A 22,367-nucleotide genomic window follows, 5' to 3' on the forward strand; every position below is an offset into this window, starting at 1 on the left:
GCGCTAGAACGCTTGTTTTTCAGCGGGAATGTAAATTATAATAGCACTTAACCATGAACACAAGAGCCACAGCACACAAATGGCTTTTAATTTGTTTATTTCATTAGCAAACATGTCACTATAATTGTTTTTTCCATCGATCAATTTTCTGCAAAAATAACGATCGACATGATTGATGCTTTGTGGCCCCTTTAAATACAGTTGTAAAATGACCACGCGTTCGATCTACATCAGAGCGTCCACGAATCTTTCCACGGCGTCGCTGGCAGGGCGGCGAGAGCTAATTTTGCCGCTCTCGCCGGCGGCGGTGTGAACGTACAGTTAAGCGTACCTGCACTTTTTCTTGCGTTCCGCTACTTCTCGCATGTAGCCGGTACTCGACCACTGACAGAAAAAGCGCCAGTGTCACGCCCGTTGATATACTTCGTTTGCAGTGCGTATGCAGTGGGTATTTTTTGCGCACCCATGTTAACAGGTTCGAGCTTTCACACAGCACGCGCATGCGGTCCGTCAATGCACTCCTGGTGCTGTGCGTATTCAGCAGTGCAGAGATCGTTCCGAGTGTATTTTTGCTGTGCTGCACGCGGTGAATTAAAGTGACAGCTCATGGTTCGTGGTCAAAACACAGATTGACATGACAATATAATAATCTCACCATAAATGCATTTAATTAAATAAAATGTAGTAATCTAAATGTATTTTTGGACTTGCAGGCTTGGAGGAGTTCCGTTTTCGCACTTTTATAAGTTTTGTTTTTCACTGTAGAAATCTCAAATGTCATGATTTGCCAATGCAAGAGAGTACCGGCACCTTTCTTTTCCCACTTCAAGCACTGGGCAGATCCTTTGAGCGCTGCTGATGACGCTGTGAAATGACGCTCGAGTGATCAAGTATTGTATCAATGTATTAAAAAAAGCTTTCATTCGATTCCTCCGTCCTCATTTTCTTTCCTTGCGTCCTTCCCTCACAACCTACGGGGGGGGGGGGAGCTTTGGCGCTAGGAAAGGAAGCGAGAAAAGGAAACGAGGATGTACAAATAAGAAATGAGAGGCACCCTATGACCGATAGTACCGTAGGCTACCTGGTCAGGGGCGGGCGGAGCGAACACAGTCAAAGTGAGCCCCCTCGTGGCTGCCTATATGGCTACAGGTCATAATAAGTCCCGCACCTTTCATAAAAGTGACAATAAAAACTCAAAGTAGCCTACTCTTTAAATACAGTTTCTCCAAACGTGTTCATTATTTTAGCTAGTTATTATCACGATAATCCATGTCCAAGAGTCCGCTTCCCCGGATGAGATGATTTTTATTCGTTATTTGACACTATTACCACGCTATAAACACACACTGTCCTCCTCGAGCTTTTATTTTGGCACTTCCGGTTACCGCAATTTTGAATTTGCTTATTAGTTAAATAGCCTATTAGTTTCACCCGAAACATTTAGATTCAACATTTAATTTAGATTTAACATTTAGGTGTAACATTTAATACTTAGATTTAACTATTTAAAATTTATCTAAGTTGACAAATATTGTTGTAAATGTGCTAAAAAGTGACCGTAAAAATTCATACCAGTTTTTTAAACATTGTTTGAAGCTAAATGTGACAAAATGTTGCTGTTGGCACCCCATACCTTTGCGCCCGCTGAGGGAGATAAAAGCCAAAATGCTATGATTTGCTCCTTTCCCTGTCATTGCAATTATGCCCACCTAACGAAGTTAGTGAATTTAACAAATTAAAATGAATTTGAAATTAGGAATTGATAGTAAGTATTCGACTCAGTAAAATTAGAGCAGCATCATCCTTACACTTGCTGTGTTTATTAAGAATGATCACAGAAGGTGACTATTAATAATAATTGCTTATATCAGTTATAGTAACAAATAAAGACAAGAAAAAATGCTGCACATATGCTACATTTGCACGATTCATTTTAAATAAACATGGTGTTATTATTGTGCAACAAACTAACATATATAACATATATTTAGTTTATTGTTGATAGATGCTATTCCATTAAACCAGCAATTGTTTTAACAAATGAAAAATGAATTTACAAAAAACAGTTAGGCTACTTATATCCTTTCATCAGTTTGCACAAGTTTTTTCATAATATTATTTTTCTTAATCAGTTTGAGGTTCAGAAACATGATAACAGCACAAGACACCAGACTCAGCACACATCCGACTATGATGAATTGATGATTGGCAGACAGTGTGTCCTTCTTGCTGCTTACCGCTTGCACTTGAGGCTTTATGCAGTCTAAGCACAAAAACAAACACACACACAAAAGTTTCACATCACATCTATCATATCAGGCTATCATTTAAGGGGAACTGTGGAAATGAAACAAATGTATCATGGTAGACCTACTTCTCAATACTTTGAAAAAAAATTGCATTTTTTGGGTGAACTATCCCTTTAAGATTACAGGCAGAGTCTTTATGTCACCATGAACTCAAAATTGACCATTCCTTTTTATGGAATATTGCAATATGCTATGTATAAATGATTTATCCATGCACATCACTATTTTTTTATATAGTTTGCGTGCCCTCGTAATCTTTAATCAAATTAACTTCCACTCCCCTTCTCACCTGCTGAATAATAGTCCGTATTTCCTTCCTGAATATAATGACCCAGTGGAGGCCACAAGGTGCATCTGTAAACACCACAGTCTTCTTCAGCAGTACCAGGGACCACGAGAGAGTTGTCCTCCCCCACCTCATAGGAATGATGTGCAAACTTAAAGAGTCTTGTAATGTTTTTTAACAGATCCTTCGAAACAAGTCCAGCCAGCACATCAGAACTCTCTTTAACCTGTAAAACAAACTTGCTTTTCACGCACTGCTCCAGGAAACATTCCTCCTTAAATGAATCCAAGGAAATAAACTAAATGTATTGAATGAGTAAATATTATTATTGACAGGTTGTTTTGCAGGTTGCAGATGTTAATAGCTTCTTTTTTAAAAAAATACTAACTATTTGAAAAAAGACAGTCAGACACAAACCTTGTACCAGGTGATTCTCCTGTACTTTACACCTTGTTCAATGTTAGCGTGACATGGTATTTTAATCCAGCGTTGCTCCTCAATTGACATTGAGAAGTAAACCAGATGGACTGAAGGACAGAAAATATAACATAATTTAATATAGCCTATCTAGGTTGCAGTTTTATGAGAACACGGAACGCGGAAACTGTTCACGTCAACATAGCCTGGTTACTTTCACTTTAGCATTAACTCGTTCTTGTACGTGTTTCTCTTTTTTGCAATCGTGCAATAGACTATATGACGGTGTGCATGTAAGAAAAAATGAATTTTCTACTTACACATTAAAAAGTAGATGTGCAGCATGATTATGTTTCTATAAACTCTCTCCTTTCTGCAGCAGAACTACTCGGTTACTCACGTAACCTCAGTTCCCTGAGTTAGGGAACGAGTATTGCGTAGCTATACGCAGTGGGGAAACTCCTTTTCCTCGATTTACTGAAGCCTTTATGTAAAGCGCATTTGCAGCTGCACAGCTAGAACATGAGCGTCTGGCTCGCTCATAGGCTGCGCTGCGGCAACTGCACATCCAATGGCGCAGGCGCCTCTGACGTGCAACCAATGAGATCACTCTGCGTCATACACGTCAGAGCCCGCCAAGGGGGCGTGACCTCAGTCTATAATAGTCCCCGAATTCGCCATTATAGCAGGTTTAACGACTGAAGCGACAACTTGCCATGTTACTATAGTGCGGCTGGCTACGCAATACTCGTTCCCTAACTCAGGGAACTGAGGTTACGTGAGTAACCGAGTAGTTCCCTTTCGAACGGTCACTTCGTATTGCGTAGCTATACGCAGTGGGGACGCCATGCAAAACGCCGCACTGAGTAACTGGCTGCCACTGCAACTCAGGCCCCTGAGCATACAGAACAAGCCATAACCGCATAATTATGTATAAATAGACCAGACACCGTCAGGTCTAAAATAGTACACATCAGTTAGAAATAACCCAACATACTACACCAATGAACCCAGACACTGTCGGGGTTATTGGTATATGAACATATAACCAGTCAAGTGGGTTTATATATGAAATTATAACCGGCCAAAGCAGGTTTTATATATGTATGGAATATAACCGGCAAAAGCGGGTTTTATATATGTCATATAACCGGCCAAAGCGGGTTTTATATATATGTAAATATAACCGGCAACAGCGGGTTTATGCATGAATACAACCAGCCAGCAGCGGGTTTTATATATATATGTGAATTTGATAGTGCACAGTAATATATGACAAGACCAGCCACCGACGGGTCTTAATCATACCGAAAGCACCTTCGCCTGCAGGGAAGGCACTTCCCTATTATAGAAACTCATAAATGTGGAAGGCGAGGACCAGCCGGCCGCATCACAAATATCACTAATGGGAATGCCAGATGACCAAGCCCATGACGAGACATACCTCTGGTCGTATGGGCCTTGATACCTATAGGGCAAACTTGACCCGCTGCGGAATAAGCCATAGAAATAGCATCCACTATCCATCTAGACAGTCTTTGCTTAGTGACTGGATCCCCCTTGGATCTACCACCAAAGCAGACAAAAAGCTGTTCTGATTGTCTAAAAGACGCAGAAAGCTCCCGATAGATTCTCAGCGCTCAGACAGGGCAGAGAAGATTAACCTCTCCATCCTCTGCAGAAGGAGGGAGGGCTGATAATGTCACCACCTGTGCTCTGAACAGTGTTGAGAGCACTTTAGGAACGTAACCATGTCTGGGCTTGAGGATGACTCTGGAGTCATCTGGACCCAACTCCAAACATGCAGGGCTCACAGAGAGCGCCTGCAGATCTCCCACTCGTTTGATAGATGCCAACGCCATAAGGAGAGCGGTCTTCAGCGAGAGGGTTTTTAGATCAACCGATTGGAGCGGTTCGAAAGGCGGACCTTTCAGAGCCCCCAGGACCGTGGAGAGGTCCAGAGGCGGCACAGACGGAGGCCTGGAGGGGTTCATTCTCCTCGCACCTTTCAGGAATCTTACGACCAGGTCGTTTCTTCCCAGTGACTGGCCAGCCATCAGAACATGATGTGCTGCTATGGCTGCCACATACACTTTGAGCGTGGACGGGGAGCAACCCGCGTCCAGCAGCTCCTGTAAGAATGAGCGAACCACTGATATCACACATGACTCTGGGTCAGCCTGATTTTTCGAGCACCAGCTGGAAAAACCTGACCATTTTGAAGCATACAGGCGCCGAGTCGACGGGGCCCTGGCTTCAGATATAGTGCTTAAAACCTTCTCAGGAAGGTCCTTGGGTACCCGTTGAGGGGCCAAACATGAAGGGCCCATAAATCGGGTCTCGGATGCCACAATGTCCCGTTCACCTGTGTGAGGAGGTCTTTCCTCAGTGGGACAGGCCATGGGATTGTGTCCGATAACTGAACTAGTTCCGGGAACCACGATCTGGTTTTCCAGAGAGGGGCCACCAGAAGGACTGGGCACCCGCTCTCTCTGACCCGTTTGATGACTTGTGGAATCATCGAGACGGGGGGGGGGAAAGGCATAAAAGGGACGTTTGGGCCAGACATGGGCCAGCGCGTCCCTGTTCTTCGAGAAGAACAATTTGCAGTGGGTGTTGATTCTCGAGGCGAAAAGGTCGATTTCGGCCTCGCCAAACACCTTCCATATTAGACTGACCGTCTGTGGGTTCAGGGACCACTCGCCGAGGGGAGTGTTGTCCCATGAAAGCATATTCGCGCCCACATTCTGGACGCCCGGGATATGCGCTGCTCTCAGAGAGCTCAGGTTGGTTTGTGCCCATATAGAGGAGGTCTCTCGCCATCGCATGCAGGTTCCCTGACCTGATGCCCCCCTGGCGATTCATGTAGGCCACCACTGACGTATTGTCTGTGCGGACTAAGACGTAGTGACCTCTGAGGTTCGACAGAAATGCCTTCAGGGCCAACCCAACTGCTTTCATCTCCAGACAGTTGATATTTAAGCTCTGCTCCGTGCTCGACCAGAGGCCGGATGCAGGCATGCCCTCGTGCAGCGCTCCCCAACCCAGGTTGGACGCATCTGTAAGAACCACTTTCCTCCTGGAAATTGTTCCCATTGTCACCCCCTCGTGGTGCCAGTTCTGAGCCCGCCAGGGAATCAGGGTTCTTAAACAACCGTGATTCACCATAACGCGCAAGCTGCCTGACTGCCATGCATGAGTTGGCACACAGCGTTTCAGCCAATGCTGCATCGGGCGCATGCGCAGTAATCCCATGCGGAGTACTGGCGATGCTGCTGCCATGAGACCAAGCAGTTTCTGAAATTTCTTCAGTGGCGCACGCTCGCGCAATCTGAAAGTGCCTGCAAGCGCTCGCACCGAGAGCGCGCGCTCTGTGTGAGTCACGCTGTCATAGCTCTCGAGTCTAAAACTGTGCCCAGAAAGATCATGCTCTGGCTGGGGGTTAGTTTGCTTTTTGAAACATTGATTGTGAAACCCAGGCATTTTAGATGGCCGAGAATCAAATCCCTGTGAGCTAATAGCTCGATTCTCGACTGTGCCCGCACCAGCCAGTCGTCGAGATAATTTAACATGCGCACTCCCTGAAATCTCAGAGGAGAAAGCGCTGCATCCATACACTTCGTGAATGTACGGGGTGCCAACGATAGACCGATCGGCAGAACGGTGTATTGATAAGCCCGGCCCTCGAAGGCGAATCTCAAGAATGGCCTGTGACGAGGATTTATTTGAATGTGAAAGTAAGCATCTTTCAGATCCATTGTGACAAACCAATCCCCCGGGCGCACTTGCGAGAGGATATGTTTGATAGTTAACAATTTGAACGGCCGTCTCATGAGAGCTTTGTTCAAATGTCTCAAATCTAGAATGGGTCTGAGACCGCCGTCTTTTTTCGGAATCAGAAAATAGCGGCTGTAAAAACCCATATTTTTTAGCGCGGGGGGGACTAATTCTATCGCCCCTTTTGCTAATAGATTTTGTACTTCGGTGCGAAGCACGTGACCCACGTTGCTTCTCACCGAAGTCTCGAGAACCGCCTGAAATTCCGGGGGTCTGCGAGCGAATTGGAGCGAGTAACCTCGCTTTATAGTGTTTATGACCCAACTCGACACATCGGGGATGGCTTGCCAGGCTAGAACCCGTGTGGCTAGGGCTTGACACACTGATTGGGGCTGGTCGCCTAACGTAGGGGGACCTGATACCCTTATATTGTGATTTGTGCACACATTGAGTATTGGACTGACTGTACAAGCATTTGCGTGTGGGGAAGTCAGTGTTACAACGGGGGAGGGGCCACCTAGTGAAGGGGGACCGTGAACCCATATATTGTGATTTGTGCACACATTGAATGTTGGACTGACTGCACAAGCATTTGCGTGTGGGGAAGTCAGTGTTACAACAGGGGAGGGACCGCCTAGTGAAGGGGAACCGTGAACCCATGTGTTGTGCTTGTGAAACTGATAGCTAACATTTTGAACGGCCGTCTCATGAGAGCTTTGTTCAAATGTCTCAGATCTAGAGTGGGTCTGAGGCCGCCGTCATTTTTCGGAATTAGAAAATAGCGGCTGTAAAAACCCGTATGTTTTAGCTCAGGGGGGACTAATTCTATCACCCCTTTTGCTAATGAATTCTGTACATCGGTGCGAAGCATGTGACCCACGTTGCTTCTCACCGAAGTCTCGAGAACCGCCTGAAACTTTGGGGGTCTGCGAGCGAATTGGAGCGAGTTGCCTCGCTTTATAGCGTTTATAACTCAACTCGACACATCGGGGATAGCTTGCCAGGCTATAACCCGTGTGGCTAGGGCTTGACACACTGATTGGGACGGGCCGCCTAACATAGGGGGACCTGATGCCCTTATATTGTGATTTTTGCACACATTGAGTGTTGGACTGACTGTACAAGCATTTGCGCGTGGGGAAGTCAGTGTTACAACAGGGGAGGGGCCGCCTAGTGAAGGGGGACCGTGAACCCATATATTGTGATTTGTGCACACATTGAATGTTGGACTGACTGCACAAGCATTTGCGTGTGGGGAAGTCAGTGTTAAAACAGGGGAGGGGCCGCCTAGTGAAGGGGGACCGTGAACCCATATATTGTGATTTGTGCACACATTGAATGTTGGACTGACTGCACAAGCATTTGCGTGTGGGGAAGTCAGTGTTACAACAAGGGAGGGGCCGCCTAGTGAAGGGGGACCGTGAACCCATGTGTTGTGCTCGTGTGCTTTATTTGGGTCGCCGTGAAAACGGCGTTTGTTTGCAAAGACGCGCTCACTGCTGCGGGCCTGTTTACAATAATAAAATCCCCAGCCGCCTGAACTGTACAGGGGACTGTGGGAAGTTTTGCTGGCTTCTTTGAGGGTGGTCCGGCAAGCGCGGGACACGTGCCCTCTCTTTCCTTTGCGTGCTAGGACGGCTTTGGCGGGAAGCGTTCGGCATCAGCCGCAGGGCGGGGCTGAGAGGCCTGTTTCGCGGGCTTTGCTGGTCGGCGCCAGCTAGCACGGTTAGTTCCACTCGAGCTCGAGGTCCGCGACGGCCTGTGTTAGGATCCGAAGCATTTCAGCGTCGGAGTTAGTCCTGCCTCGCTGGGTCCGCCGAAAGAGACGAGGCCCGCCACGTGGTGGTGGGGGGGCGCTGATCTCCCTCGAACGGGACCGGAGATGACTGAGCTGGAGTGAGTGAAGCACGCGGGGACGTGGCCGGCGTGCATTCACAAACGTCCGTGCTCTCTGGATGCCGTTGGCTGCGGCGCTTCTTCTTCCTCGGCTGAAGTAGGGCCGGAGAAGGGAGCGCGGGTGATGCGGCGCCGCCGTCTCGAGAGAGAGCTAACGTTAGCCGAGTTCGCAGCACGGAGATAGGCATGCACGCGCAGGCCGCACATCCGCCGACAGAGAGTGCATTCTCTGCGTGGTAGAGTCCCAGGCATGAAATGCAGCTCGCGTGTTCGTAGGCCTCGCATAACACGAGGCATATGGAACAACGCTGATACAGATATAAACACATAATAAACAGATATTGAAAAGGATATCGCCGGATAGCCACAGGAGAGACGGCGTCAGGAGAAACACGGTTGAGATGTGTAGTCTGCTGAACTGTAGCTCGCTCAGGCTGAAGGCTTGTTCGACGGCGAAGGCTCAATAAATGGTCAGAGACGTGAAGTTTGTCGCTGAAGGAGTAAAATCTGCTATAATGGCGAATTCGGGGACTATTATAGACTGAGGTCACGCCCCCTTGGCGGGCTCTGACGTGTATGACGCAGAGTGATCTCATTGGTTGCACGTCAGAGGCGCCTGCGCCATTGGATGTGCAGTTGCCGCAGCGCAGCCTATGAGCGAGCCAGACGCTCATGTTCTAGCTGTGCAGCTGCAAATGCGCTTTACATAAAGGCTTCAGTAAATCGAGGAAAAGGAGTTTCCCCACTGCGTATAGCTACGCAATACGAAGTGACCGTTCGAAAGGGAACTGAAATTGTGCTATTTCATAATCACCGAAATGACGAAGTGCGATCCTATTGGTCGATTCGAATAACAACAACAACCACAAACGTTCATTTTAGCATTTACTAATTTTATTGTTTGCTCAATTTAATACAGTTATATTTGTAAAGTGTTGTCCGGTACATATTGTGAATGAACACCTCATTTGGTAGTATTACGGTGTGCATATGCATAATTGTAACAGAAAAAAAAAAACACAAAAAAAACACACACACACACACACACACACACACACACACACACACACACACACACACACACACACACACACACACACACACACACACACACACACAAAAAAGGTCTACAAACAGGATGTAAGAAAAAAAGGGTAAATATCTATCACAATTTTTTTCTAATTGACCAAAACCTGGACTACTTTTATTTAGGCTAGTTGTGTTTCTCTCTTTCATTTTCATTTCTCTCTGTGTCTCAGTATCACTTCTACTTTTCACTACAATGGCATAATTGTGAAACTTTAAAACTGCATAAGACTTGACAAAGAATTGCAGTGAAAGTATCAGAATTAGATTAGAACTGAATTGAAAAGTCCTGATGATCCTCATAAAACAAAGAAATTAATTGAACTGAATTCAAACTATTTTAAGCCAACATGTTAAATATGAATCTGTTCATAACATGATGGCTATATGAATATCTATACAAATACATACTTAGCCTATTGCCTACTTATCCATATATTATTTATAATTTATTCATATATAAGAAGACATATTAGACACATAGACTCTTGTGATCCATAAAGTACATAATTCTTCTATACTGACACTAAAGTATTTACAGAGGATGTACAATTTAAAAATGTAGGGAAAAAATGCAAAAACAAACAAAATGCCACAGTGTGCATTTTGGCCGTCCCCCATTAGGCGGTCCCTCCTCCCCTAGGAGTAATCCATCTATAAAAAAAAATTAAGAATAGCAAAACCACAGAAAACTTGTTGTTTCAACAACCTTTTTGTTTAGCGGATGCATAAAACTAAATAGACCCTATCAGCTTTTTTGTGAATCACAGTCTTTCCAGCTTGACCTTGTTCCAGTCTTGCTTCCCCTTACTTTCTGTTTTCTTCTTGCTGTGCTAAATATGACTCGATCACACACCTGTGAAAGGAAATTTTATATCAGACAGGCTTCAGAAACATATAACTGAAACACTCTCCCACATAGCCAGCCATGTGGTTTATGTAATTTCAATAATCTCTTAAATCAAAAGGTTTGTCATTGTTGCAGCAAAACAATCATGTGGTAAAATAATTGAAAATCTGAAGCGCACACACAAGCTACAATGTTATCTTTTTGCTATAACACCATCACAGTGTTCTGCAGAAAGAAAGAAAAAAAAAACCTTATTTCCTGTGATGGGGTGGGTGTAGCGAGGGGGATACGTTTGAAGCGAGGGGAGCTGACATATAGGCCTCACCATTTCGGTTTCCTCTTGTGTAACAGTTTCTGAAGAAGTTAAATGCAAAAAAAGTGCAAAAATAAAAAAAATTCGCTGCAGGTCTGTAAGCTTTATAAAGCGTGGCTTTATATCTCAAAATGCGACTTCCTTGTAGTCGGATGGTAATTTTTTTTTATATTTTTGAAAGAAGTCTCCCATCCTCAACAAGGCTGCATTTATTAGATTAAAATACAATAAAACCAGTAATCTTGTGAAATATTAAAATAAAAACAAGTTTTCTATTTTAAAAGCAAAGCTTTTCAGCATCATTACTCCAGTTTTCAGTGTCACATGATCCTTCAAAAAAAATGCTGCTTACTGTTTTGCTATAAACTGTGGTAATTCTGTGATGATTAGAAAGTTCAAAAGAACAGCATTTGAAATATAAATCTTTTTTAATTCATCCTTTCTAAATAAAAGTATTAATTTCTTCAACAACAAAAAAAACTTAATGACCCAGCCCCCGAGTTCAAAAATGATCTGATAAGTGGGAAAGCATTGATTTATATCCAGAGTTGTTTGCATGCGTTGTGCAGTGCTGTTTGTGCGTTTCCTGGAAATCATTGTGGGGAATGTGAAATGAAGGTCATTTGTTTCACTGATTGGAGCTGATATTATACTCACCCCCACAGTTACAATGCAAAGGATGATTTTGGCCATGCTTAAGAGAGAAAGTGCGAACACAGCCCAGTGAACAGTTATATCTTCTGCAGCAAGAAAAGAATCATCAGGGATCATGGTGGAGTTATAAACTGTGCTCACATGAAAACATTCTGAAAATGAAGAGAAACATTTGTTTAATACTTAGCTTTCTGAGATATTGCTTGCAATTACAAATTTAATAAGAAGAGGTTTGGTTTTGGTGACACCAACTTAAAAAAAGATCAATAGTAAAGTGAAATAGATTGGAAACCTAACTAAATTACCTGAGATATTCAGTCTAATTAAAGAATCATCATTTCGACCCCCAACCTCTGCAGCCAGGTAGCATTGATATTCTCCAGAGTCTGAAGGCTGCACGTTATGTAACTCCAAGGCCTCTTTCTCTCCCAGATAAACAGATGTTAGGTTACTAAAGTTTGTTTCCTCTTTATTTTTTCTCTTGATGATAGGAATAGGCCTACTCTATAAAGAAAGACACAGCTGTGTTAGTGGATTTTGTTGTGGTGTGGTGTTTTCTGGTTGGTTGGTTGGTTGGACAGACAGACCAACCAGGTCAAAATGTTTCACTTGCCAGAGATGTCACTGAGGTACAGAGTTCCTTCTCATGAAAGGAAATGCTCTGTTTGCTGGTTAACCAAAAAATCATTGGAAGAAATAAAACAAACTGACAAACTACACAAGCATTTTAATAATGCCAAGCAAATGAAGCCATCAAGGTAACTCACCTCTATTTTGTACCAAATGACATAACGGTACGTTGTTGTTCGGTCAGTAGCTTTACAAGGTAGTCTGATGACATCGTTACAGTTTCCCTCAATGGAGTCCATGCTTTCTGATATCCCACAGTGCAACCCTGCCATTGCAAACAACAGCAATGCTACAAAGAGGGACCAATAGATAATGTCAAACTAGATGTTAGTATTTCTCAAGAAACTTACAATTCGCATCAGCAACAAAAAGTTCCATTTTGGTAGTATTGGGGTCCTTGAACTCGTAAAATGACTTATTATTACGCTATGCAGATATTTCCTAATAGCCATCTTTAGAATTTTGTGTTAGAACTTCCGTTTTTGTGGTAGCTCTGTATATTTCTATGGTATTGCTGTGGAAGTGTAATTGGTAAAGTGGATTTATTTATTGTAAAGTTAATGAAAGATATCATGAGCATTGTAGTGTATGAAGTGGATGTCATAACAAAAGTCAGTATACTGGGAAGATTTTAAAACAAGTGGTTCATTCATAAATCCATAAGACTAAGATCTTATCTTCATGCTTTGGAAAAACAAACCGAAAGACAGAACACAAGGAGTGCAGTGCTGAAAAGTTGTGGGGTTACATAAGCTCTATAGATGGCCTCAAAAAGACAAAGCTCCATTTTTTGACAATGGTGAAATTAACAGTTTTTAACACGGTTAAATGTAAAAAAAAAAAAAAAAAATTCTTTGTATGTAACAAAGAAATGATACCTTATTTTAATAATTAATTTCTTACAAAATGTGACTTCCAGATATATACTACCATTCAAAAGATTGGAGATGGTAAGATTTCTAATTGTTTTTGAAAGAAGTGTCTTATGCTCAGCAAGGCTGATTTTAATGGTTAACAGAAACCGCCACTGAAATGGCAGACTATAATATCCCTTACATATCTATACAATATGGATGTTGGTCTATCATTGTGTTGACTGTATGTCCACACACTCTAATTTTAAATACTTGTCCACTCATTAAAAACTTTCACTGCTTTACTGATGGTGCTAAAATAACTTGAAATTCTTTCCCCAAACATATCTAACCTAATACAGACCAAATAAAAAAAATATAAACACCCAAAATGTATGGCTATACATGCGGATTCAAATGCAATTTAGACAATAGTTTTCAATAAAAAAAGCTTTTTATTTAGAAGTAATTTAAAGGTATAGGTTAGGGTTTGGGTTAGGGTTAGCTAACCTTAACTCCAGCGATTGTAAAGGGAGCATTATTTATTCACTTTCTAGGCCTATATATAATTCAAGCACAGTTTAAGTAACACACTATTTCCATCCAAATGAAAGTACAATGTGAAGTTGACAGTTTAGTAACTGGTTTGATTTACTGACACATAGACAAAGAACACTGTACATTGTGACTGTACATTAATCATTGCAAATCAGAAATCACTGTAGCCTAGAAATCTAGACGCACCCTAGCGGCAGCAAAAGTTATTTTGCAGCAAAGTGCGGTCTAGCAGCTCTCCGTTGGCATTCGAGCTGGAAAAACCAAACTCTGGTCAGACCAATCACATCGTGTATAGAGTTGGTGGGCGGGCTTAACATAATGACGGCAGCGTTGTGTGACGGTTCCGCGTGATTTCCATAGGGGATTTCCCTTCTATTTGAAAACAAAGAAGATGCTCCTGACGAACAGCGGTCTTTCGAATCGGCTTTGGCCGCGACTCTGGATGACTTGGAGTTAAGAGAACGTCACTTAAAGGAGAACTCCGGGCAATTTTTAAGTTAATCTTGATCGTTAGACCTTTGTGAGTACTGACTATAGAAAAAAAAACGAACCGGATTGGTGATTGCTACGCGGAGCTGCGACCGCAAATGCCCAGAGCTCCCACCCAGCTAAAACGGCAGCTATGGGGGCATGGACATAAAGAGCGTTTTTGAGCCTCTTAACAGACACAAAATGCAATTAAAATGTCTGTCCAGCATGAACAGGGACCCTACATGTGAACAAGATGCGTTTAGCAACTTAGCCATTGTTTCAACTCACCTAAATAGTCTTTTAGACGGCAAGCTGTAGTCTCGCGCTGCAGTCCCGTGCTGTAGCCGGAAAAGGTAAACAATATCCAGGTGGGTGGAGCGTTGATCATGTGCGACGAGTTATGATCAGAGTTGCTTACAAGTGAAGAAGAAATGGTTCGTGTTTGTGCCTTTCCGAATTGTGGCAACCGAATGCGAAAATATAAGAGCTTAAATTTTCATCGTCTTCCTTTCCATGACCTCGAGATTCTGCAGTTGTGGCTAGTTGTACTTCAACTTGATGTGCAAACTCCCGTAGAAGTACTACGCGCTAAAGATTACCGCATTTGCAGTGAACACTTTGACATGGATGACTACACACACTCAACACAGCGGGGCCGTTTGAAGAAAAATGCCATTCCATGTACGAAGACTCGTCGCACATGATCAATGCTCCTCCCACCTGGACATTGTTTACCTTTTCCGGCTACAGCACGGGACTGCAGCGCGAGACTACAGCTTGCCGTCTAAAAGACTATTTAGGTGAGTTGAAACAATGGCTAAGTTGCTAAACGCATCTTGTTCACATGTAGGGTCCCTGTTCATGTTGGACAGACATTTTAATTGCATTTTGTGTCTGTTAATAGGCTCCAAAACGCTCTTTATGTCCATGCCCCCATAGCTGCCGTTTTAGCTGGGTGGGAGCTCTGGGCATTCGCGGTCGCAGCTCCGCGTAGCAATCACCAATCCGGTTCGTTTTTTTTGTTCTATAGTCAGTACTCACAAAGCTCTAACGATCAAGATTAACTTAAAAATTGCCCGGAGTTCTCCTTTAAGTCATTCTTAAAAAATGAAGATGTATTCGGACTTTTGACAACCGGATACGGCAAAAGTATAATATATCAACTAGCTCCGCTAGTGGAAAAACGCATGGGACTCCCTCAGCCACAGCCGTTCGTTGCTCTGGTTGGTTGTAGCGCTGCCCATTGCGTGCAGAGGGAATTCGAAACACAACCGTTTATCCCGCCCCTCTGATTGAGGTATGCCAATTGTGAGTTCCCAGACCTAACATCTTGACGTAGGTCTGGCTTGCCAGGCTAAAATCACTGGTCACAGATCAGGCATTATAGTTAACACAGTTTCTTACATGTTTTCGCATTACTGTCGAGTCCATATCCTAAAAGTCTGTTTGCAAATTTACCAAATAATCCATTTACTTGCTCTTCCCGAATCCATCTTTATTGCTTGCTGGCTCTAGTAACCCAGCGTTAGCATCGATACCTACTACATGGCATGCACGATTCCGTGGGCGGTGCTAAACAGGCAGTGATGTAGAAGCAGGCATTGATCTTCTTCTGCAGAGGTGGTGTTTAGTCACACTATTACGTAATAAAGTGACACATTCCACGACCTGTCGTTTTGGCAGATTGACTTCAACATAAGCTGTTTTTAGCCTAAAGAGAAAGTTTTGAAATTTACAGGATGTTTTTATAGTACAATGACCTCTTATCAAAAGATCAATGGAATTTTGATTTCTCAGTTCATGACCCCTTTAAATTACTATGTAACATCAAACTGACCTGAAAGCTTCTACAAAATAGTTGAGTGGGAGATCAGATTGTTCCAATTTTGAGACAAATTTGGGGTGGTGGGCTCACATTTCTGAGCGCTTTATTAAACAGAAATTTGCTGTTGGTTTATTAGCCTAAAACAACATGCGCGCCAGATTGTTTATCTAAATAGCCCTATGTTGTTAGAATTTACTGTTTACCAGGTTTTAGGTTTTTGGTCATTTCCTTGATTTAATTGTTTTTTATTCTTTTTTTAAATTAAAACTAACATCATAAAGAATGATATTTTTTTTACTGGATATTTTTTAATTCTGGAGCTATAATTGACTCTTCTTAGGAGCATATAAAACAAAACAGCTCCTTGGAAAAAAATAAATGTAGGCTAATATTGTAGGCTAGCAGTGGCGTCATGCCCATTCAAAGTGAGGGGGCACGTGCCCCCTCATATTTTTCCTCCCTGATAATTTTTTTTGATTCCTATTATGCTCCATAATTACCAGTGCCTATAACGACTCAAATGTAGCCTATAGAGATCGCTAAGACATGTGACCAACTGGGCGGCAACGTCATCAGAACGCAAAGAATTATGGGCATGTTTGGCCCGTTTACATGGGCTGGCATAGCAGACTAGTGTTCTGGCATGAAAAAAAAAAATAGCGTGAAAAACAGAATATAGGCTAATCCTACAAAATGCAGCGGGCTAAAGAAAACATTGTCGGACCATACCGGAAAACTGTCGTCCGTTCAAATGTAATGTTTTAAGCACCACACTCCTCGCTCTCTCTCATCTATCTGCATGCAGTCAGAATTCATGTCAAGAGAGACGCGATCGAACTGTGTGTGTGTGTGTGTGAGAGAGAGAGAGAGAGAGAGAGAGAGAGAGAGAGAGAGAGAGAGAGAGAGAGAGAGAGAGAGAGAGAGAGAGAGAGGCGCGGTCGAACAGTGCAAGTTGGAAACATAAAAAAACATACTCCGTCATTTTGTTCATAGAGGTTATCATTCAAACTGCAAAGTGTTTACTTATATTTGTGTAACTTACACTCGCAATAAAACACAACATTGTGCTTTTGTCACACTCTAAACTCTTGTCAAACTGTAACCTACAACTGTCACCCAACCAAACACACAGTTTTAAAAGCAACATATTTATCCAACCCCATTTCAAAACAGTCTGTGGGTTACATCTTTTGGACATTAATCATATCGCATTGGTTTTCATTTATTTTCTTCAGAGCAGTTACATATTCTACATTGATTAAAAAAATCAAATGTGTTTTTAATGGTAGAATAATTTTATACGAAAATCAATTATTTACCATTCAGATGAGAATAAAGTTAGGGTTCATTAAAATTAAGGAAAACAAATATATTGATCCGTTCTTAAAGGATAATTCAGGTATTTAGCACTTTGAGTCTATTTTCTAGTTAGTTTTGGATGAACTAAGTTAGAGTAGTGGGTAGAATTTTGAGGATAGGTCCTGTCTCGACATTTTGAATCTTTTAGAATCGCCTCTGACCGCTTCAGAGTGGCTGTCTACGAGCATACACAAACATGTCCTTAAAACAACACTTAGCGTTCGTTTTCAAAACTGTGCAAGAAGGACTATGGCAATTTATAACACAGCAGGTAGACGGCATCTTGAACACTGCGTTCTTCCCTCCATGCAATCAAGTCTGGCGCCTTCTGTTTGTGCCGCGGATTCCCAAAATGCTTTGCGTTCACCACTGGCAATACGTCACGATGACGTCACATTAGCAATCTCTATTCTCAGGAATGTGATTTTTCCGGATTTGCCGATTTGCCGGAGTGAAAAGGAGAGGAGATATGAGAGGCTGACGTGAGTACAGATTTTTCCTTCCTTTCCAGGTATCAACAAGGACGTATTTGCGTTCAGCTTGTTCACCTGCTCAATTTCGTACCTCAGTCGCTCTCGCGCTACAGTGGTATCATTGTCAGTTGACAAAAACATCGCCGTTAGGCCACCAGTAGGACTGGCCGATATCGATATAAAAAATATATCTATATATTTTTAAATGTGATATGGAATTAGACCATATCGATATAGTTCAAATTTGCGCTATGATCCTTGCTCCAAACAAGCTGCTGACTGCTTTTGTAGAAATACATATCGTGCATTCTATCAGTTGCAGTTCTGGCGCCTCCGTCTCAACAGCATTAGTGTAGTCTACAATGCGACAAATACTCATATCAAATGTTAGCGCAGAGGAACGGGACACATCAGTTCAGTGAGTTCACAAAAGTTAACTATTTGCATGTGCTTTAAAGATGTCAAACATGTAAACATATAAACATGTCATTCACTGCAGATGCGCTGTTCTAACATGCGCTTTACTGAGCGCGAACACCCGACGCGCACATGCACTAAAAGCCTGTCTAACAGCGCCTAGCTGGTTACTGGACTAAGTTATCTTTCGAGTCTTATTTCGCTAAAACTCTCAAATACACACAAGATTACACACAAATACATACGGAAAGTTGGTTATGTCTAAACTGAAAGCAAACCGAGAAAATTGAGAGAAATCTGCTTGTCAAATTAGACGCGTTGCGTACGGGTCTTAAAGAGACAGTAGCCCTAATAATAAACATGCAGCCGCTTGTCCTTAAAGGGATAGTTCACCCAAAAATAAAAAATCTGTCATTATTTATTCACTGTAATGTTGTTCCAAACCGATATTAATTTATTTATTGTGCTGAACACAAAAGAAGATATTTTGAAGAATGTGGGTAACCAGACAGTTGCTGGTCCCCATTGACTTCCATTGTGAAAAATATACCATGGAAATCACTGGGGTACATCAACTGTTTGGTTACCCACATTCTTCCAAATAACTTCAACAGAAGAAAAAAACTTATTCAGGTTTAAAACAACTTGAGAGAGTAAATGATGACAATTACATTTTTTGGAAGAACTATCTATTTAATGTTAATAAAACAAGAAAATCTGTATATTTTCCTGCTTTTTTGTCCGTAGCCAATCACATGCCTGATTCTTCTGGATGTGTAATAAATCGGTCAGCATCAGCCCGCCCCTTTTTCCTAATATGGTGTCTGTGTATATCAAATCAGCGCTCTAGAATCTTTGCTGTGTATGTTCAAGCAACTCACTCGTCTCGCACGTTGAGCTGGCAATGTTTTACTTATGGTCTTGAAGTTGTAAGTGGGCAAAGCAACAAATCGGCATTTAATTAGTTATCGGATGATATTAAAAGGTAGTGGGATTATTTGTGGTTGACCTGGAAATTTTAACTTGATCAAATAGTTATGGATTTGATATTAGCTGCGAATTCAGAGCATTAACTTAAGTTGTGTCAGTGTAACGTTATCGATAGCTAGCCTAGTCTAACCGTCAGAAAACAATTGCCTCAGATTGTGCCCCCCCAGAATTTTGGCTTGCATGACGCCCCTGTAGGCTAGTAGTTATAAACAAAGGTTTATTTTAGTTCCGAGGGCAGCAATTGTATTCATAATGTCAAAATAAAACCGACGTAATGTTACTTGAAGGCATTATAGCCTACTATTCCTGCCAAACTTCCATCGTTGCAGTTAGTGTTACCTACTACAGTAAATCAATGGTGAATGTTGCTGATCTGTGGACACTGGATAGTTCATTCATGGGACAATGTTTCTTCCTGGATTCCACGTCAGTGCTGTTTGATCCATTAATAACGGAGAAATGTGAATTTTCTCACTAGATCTCGCAGGAGTCGCAGCGATGTTATTACTTCTGTGGCAAATTCAAATGCTTCCTTTACTGGATCTCTTATAAGCGCTGTGTAGTAACAGTGTCGCTTGATCAAGATCGGCTCGCGCTGCTTTGGTCCAAACTGATAAACGGGCCGTCAACCACACAATAACGAGCAGTTTCATTCCGCTTGCATTACGTTTGCCATTTGATGTTGGGCAATGTTGTGGTGGCTCCGGCGGATTATGAGCGCGCTTACCACGCGCAACGCGCCTACATTTGAACACTACATGTTCAAAAAGAGAATAATGTTAGAAATCAAACTACCCTTTCATCGCATTGCAATAGTTATGTTTACTTTTCGGCGCAGTACCACTAACCTGCGCCGTATTGTAATGCGATCATTGACACGCAAGAGTAGTTTGATTTCAAACATTATTCTCTCAACAGACATTTACATCGATAGTCTGGCATTATAATTGATTTGCTTTTGGTGTACTGTGGAGTGGGTAAAACTGTTTTAAATGGCAGGCTAGCAAATACCGTTGACTCGCGCTAGCCTAGCACCGGCGAACTATGCAAATGGAAGGACTGGATGAAATTTTTTGAAAACTGTCTCCACTGATAAATAACACCCTGGCTAACTTAGAAATGAGTTCTAATGTCCAATATCCTGAACCACCCCTTTAAAGGGATAGTTCACCCAAAAATGAAAATTACCACATGATTTACTCACCCTCAAGCCATCCTAGGTGTATATGCCTTTCTTCTTTCAGACGAATATAATCAGAGTTAAATTAAAAAAGGTCCAGACTCTTCCAAGCTTTGTAATGGAGGATATGATTTTGAAGGCCTAAAAAGTGCATCCATCCATCATAAAAGTACTCCACACGGCTCCAGGGAGGTAATAAAGGCCTTTTGAAGTGTTTTGAGTGAAAAATATCCAATTCCGTCAGAATCCAGTTCCGGTTACTTTTTACACTAAAAAGTAACCCTTGACATGACGCATGACGCCTTGACGAACGCGGAAGCGCAGAGGATAGAGCAAAACAACAAAAAAACGGTCACAAATAAGAAGTCTAAAACTAGAATTTTTAAAGAGAAATGTCGGATGAGCTTGAGTTTGTTGCCCAGCCCTGTTTGTTTGAACCACGAAAGGCGTCAAAGCTTACGCTACTCCTACATGTACATCCTACGGCATACATCGGCAAGTGTTAATTTTTGGCATAAGTCGACTTGCGTAGGCCGTCTGCCGAAAGCTAGTAAGTTGATAAAGTTATAAATATGGATATTTTTCTTACACAAACGCATCGCTTCACTTCAGAAGGCCTTTATTAACCCCATGGAGCCAGATGGATTACTTTTATCATGGATGGATGCAATTTTTTTGGCTTCATTCACTGCCATTATAAAGCTTGGAAGAGCCAGGACATTTTTTTAATATATATGTATATGTATAATATATATAACTCCGATTGTATTCGTCTGAAAGAAAAAAATTATATAAACCTAGGAAGGCCTGAGGGTGTTAAATCGTGGGGTAATTTTCATTTTTGGGTGAACTATCCATTTAACTGAGAGAGCGAGAACGAGCAAAGAGACCAGTTGTATTTGTTAACATTAGTTAATGCACTGTGAAGTAACATGAACAAACAATGAACAGCTGTATTTTTATTAACTAACATTAACAAAGATTAATAAATACAATAACAAATGAATTGCTCATGGTTGGTTCATGTTAGTTAGCAAATGACTGACATGTAAAGCAATGTTCATTTGAAAAAAGAACAAAGCAAGTTGTTGTTAGCTATAGCTGCTTTTTTTCAAATATAGGCTATATGGTAGAAAATTAGACTATTAGTCAAAATAAACTTTTTAATGCTACTTTTTTAATTCTACTTTTTAGTATTGAGATTATTATATACCAAAATGTATCAGGTCTAGCAAAGAAAGATTTTTTTCTTACAAAGCTTTGCAATCCAGGGCAAGGATGACAGTCTTTAGGCCAACCCCGAAGACCATTTCATTAACAGAAAAGAGAACAAGACTATGAAGTGAAAATCTCTTCCCTTCTGTGTGGCTCTAAGTCAGGCATCTTGTTTACAGCGGAAATAAGAATCCACGAAGCACTTAAAATCACCACACAAATACATTTCTGTGGAATGTTATTCATAAATAATATGGAATATTGTATTATTAGTTATTTTAAAGAAGTTATGTTTCAAAATGGGGGAGTGAAAAAGCTTCATGAACCAAAGCCAAATATTCTGAAATAATGTCTGATTTTGGCTTACCTGAAATATTTTGATTTCCCATTCTTAGTTCTTAGTATTAAAATGTAGTCATCAGTGACGATGGGGAAACTGTTTCTTATCACTCCATCTACAAACAGAAAACAATATGTCATCAGTCTGAAGCGACTCGGAGATTAAGCTTGAAAAGGTAAAAAATGAAACTATCTTGCCGTCTCATATATGCCTCAAGTCTGCCCTCTAGTGCTACTGTGACACGAGGACAAAAAAGGTTTTACGTTAAAACACAATATAAAACAAAAAGATAATTGACTTGAATCAAACATTTCTATCTGTTTGAAACTCAGTCATTGACTTTCATGCTATGCAAATTTGACCATGTAATCAAGTATCTATCCATATTTTTCTGATAAGTTCATATTGCCTATTTTTCTGTATTAAAACACTTTTATACTTTGATTAACTTGTAATACAGATGTATA

The 22,367-nt window shown here is 41.8% G+C and overlaps 1 protein-coding gene across 2 annotated transcripts; it reads right to left on the minus strand.

The window, feature by feature from the left end:
* Nucleotides 1-1,782: 1,782 nt before the first annotated feature.
* On the minus strand, nt 1,783-22,055 carry LOC143732356 (uncharacterized). 2 transcript variants are annotated; one of them, XM_077223346.1, is made up of 7 exons: nt 21,928-22,055; nt 12,356-12,507; nt 11,894-12,092; nt 11,592-11,740; nt 10,577-10,627; nt 3,013-3,122; nt 2,801-2,821 (listed from the first exon to the last, which is right to left on the minus strand). In XM_077223346.1, the coding sequence occupies exons 1-6, from the start codon at nt 21,947-21,949 to the stop codon at nt 3,039-3,041; spliced, it is 657 nt and encodes a 218-aa protein (XP_077079461.1). In that variant the 5' UTR covers nt 21,950-22,055; the 3' UTR covers nt 2,801-2,821; nt 3,013-3,038. The 2 variants fall into 2 exon arrangements, with proteins under 2 accessions (XP_077079462.1, XP_077079461.1); XM_077223347.1 differs by lacking the exons at nt 10,577-10,627; nt 11,592-11,740; nt 11,894-12,092; nt 12,356-12,507; nt 21,928-22,055 and adding exons at nt 1,783-2,263; nt 3,333-3,391 and having other exon boundaries at nt 2,599-2,821.
* Between the last annotated feature and the right edge of the window lie 312 nt (nt 22,056-22,367).

The sequence above is a fragment of the Siphateles boraxobius genome, unplaced genomic scaffold (assembly GCF_051911475.1).
Source record: "Siphateles boraxobius isolate OS27281-9 unplaced genomic scaffold, OSU_SipBor_1 9, whole genome shotgun sequence".
Lineage (NCBI taxonomy): Eukaryota > Metazoa > Chordata > Actinopteri > Cypriniformes > Leuciscidae > Siphateles > Siphateles boraxobius.

Coding starts and splice junctions, on each gene's coding strand:
- LOC143732356 (XM_077223346.1), bottom strand. CDS start 21,949: ATGGGAAATCAAAATATTTCAG. Junction 12,093..12,355: donor TCATTTGGTACAAAATAGAG/GTGAGTTACCTT, acceptor CTTTCTTTATAG/AGTAGGCCTATTCCTATCAT. Junction 11,741..11,893: donor AATTAGACTGAATATCTCAG/GTAATTTAGTTA, acceptor CTTCATTTTCAG/AATGTTTTCATGTGAGCACA.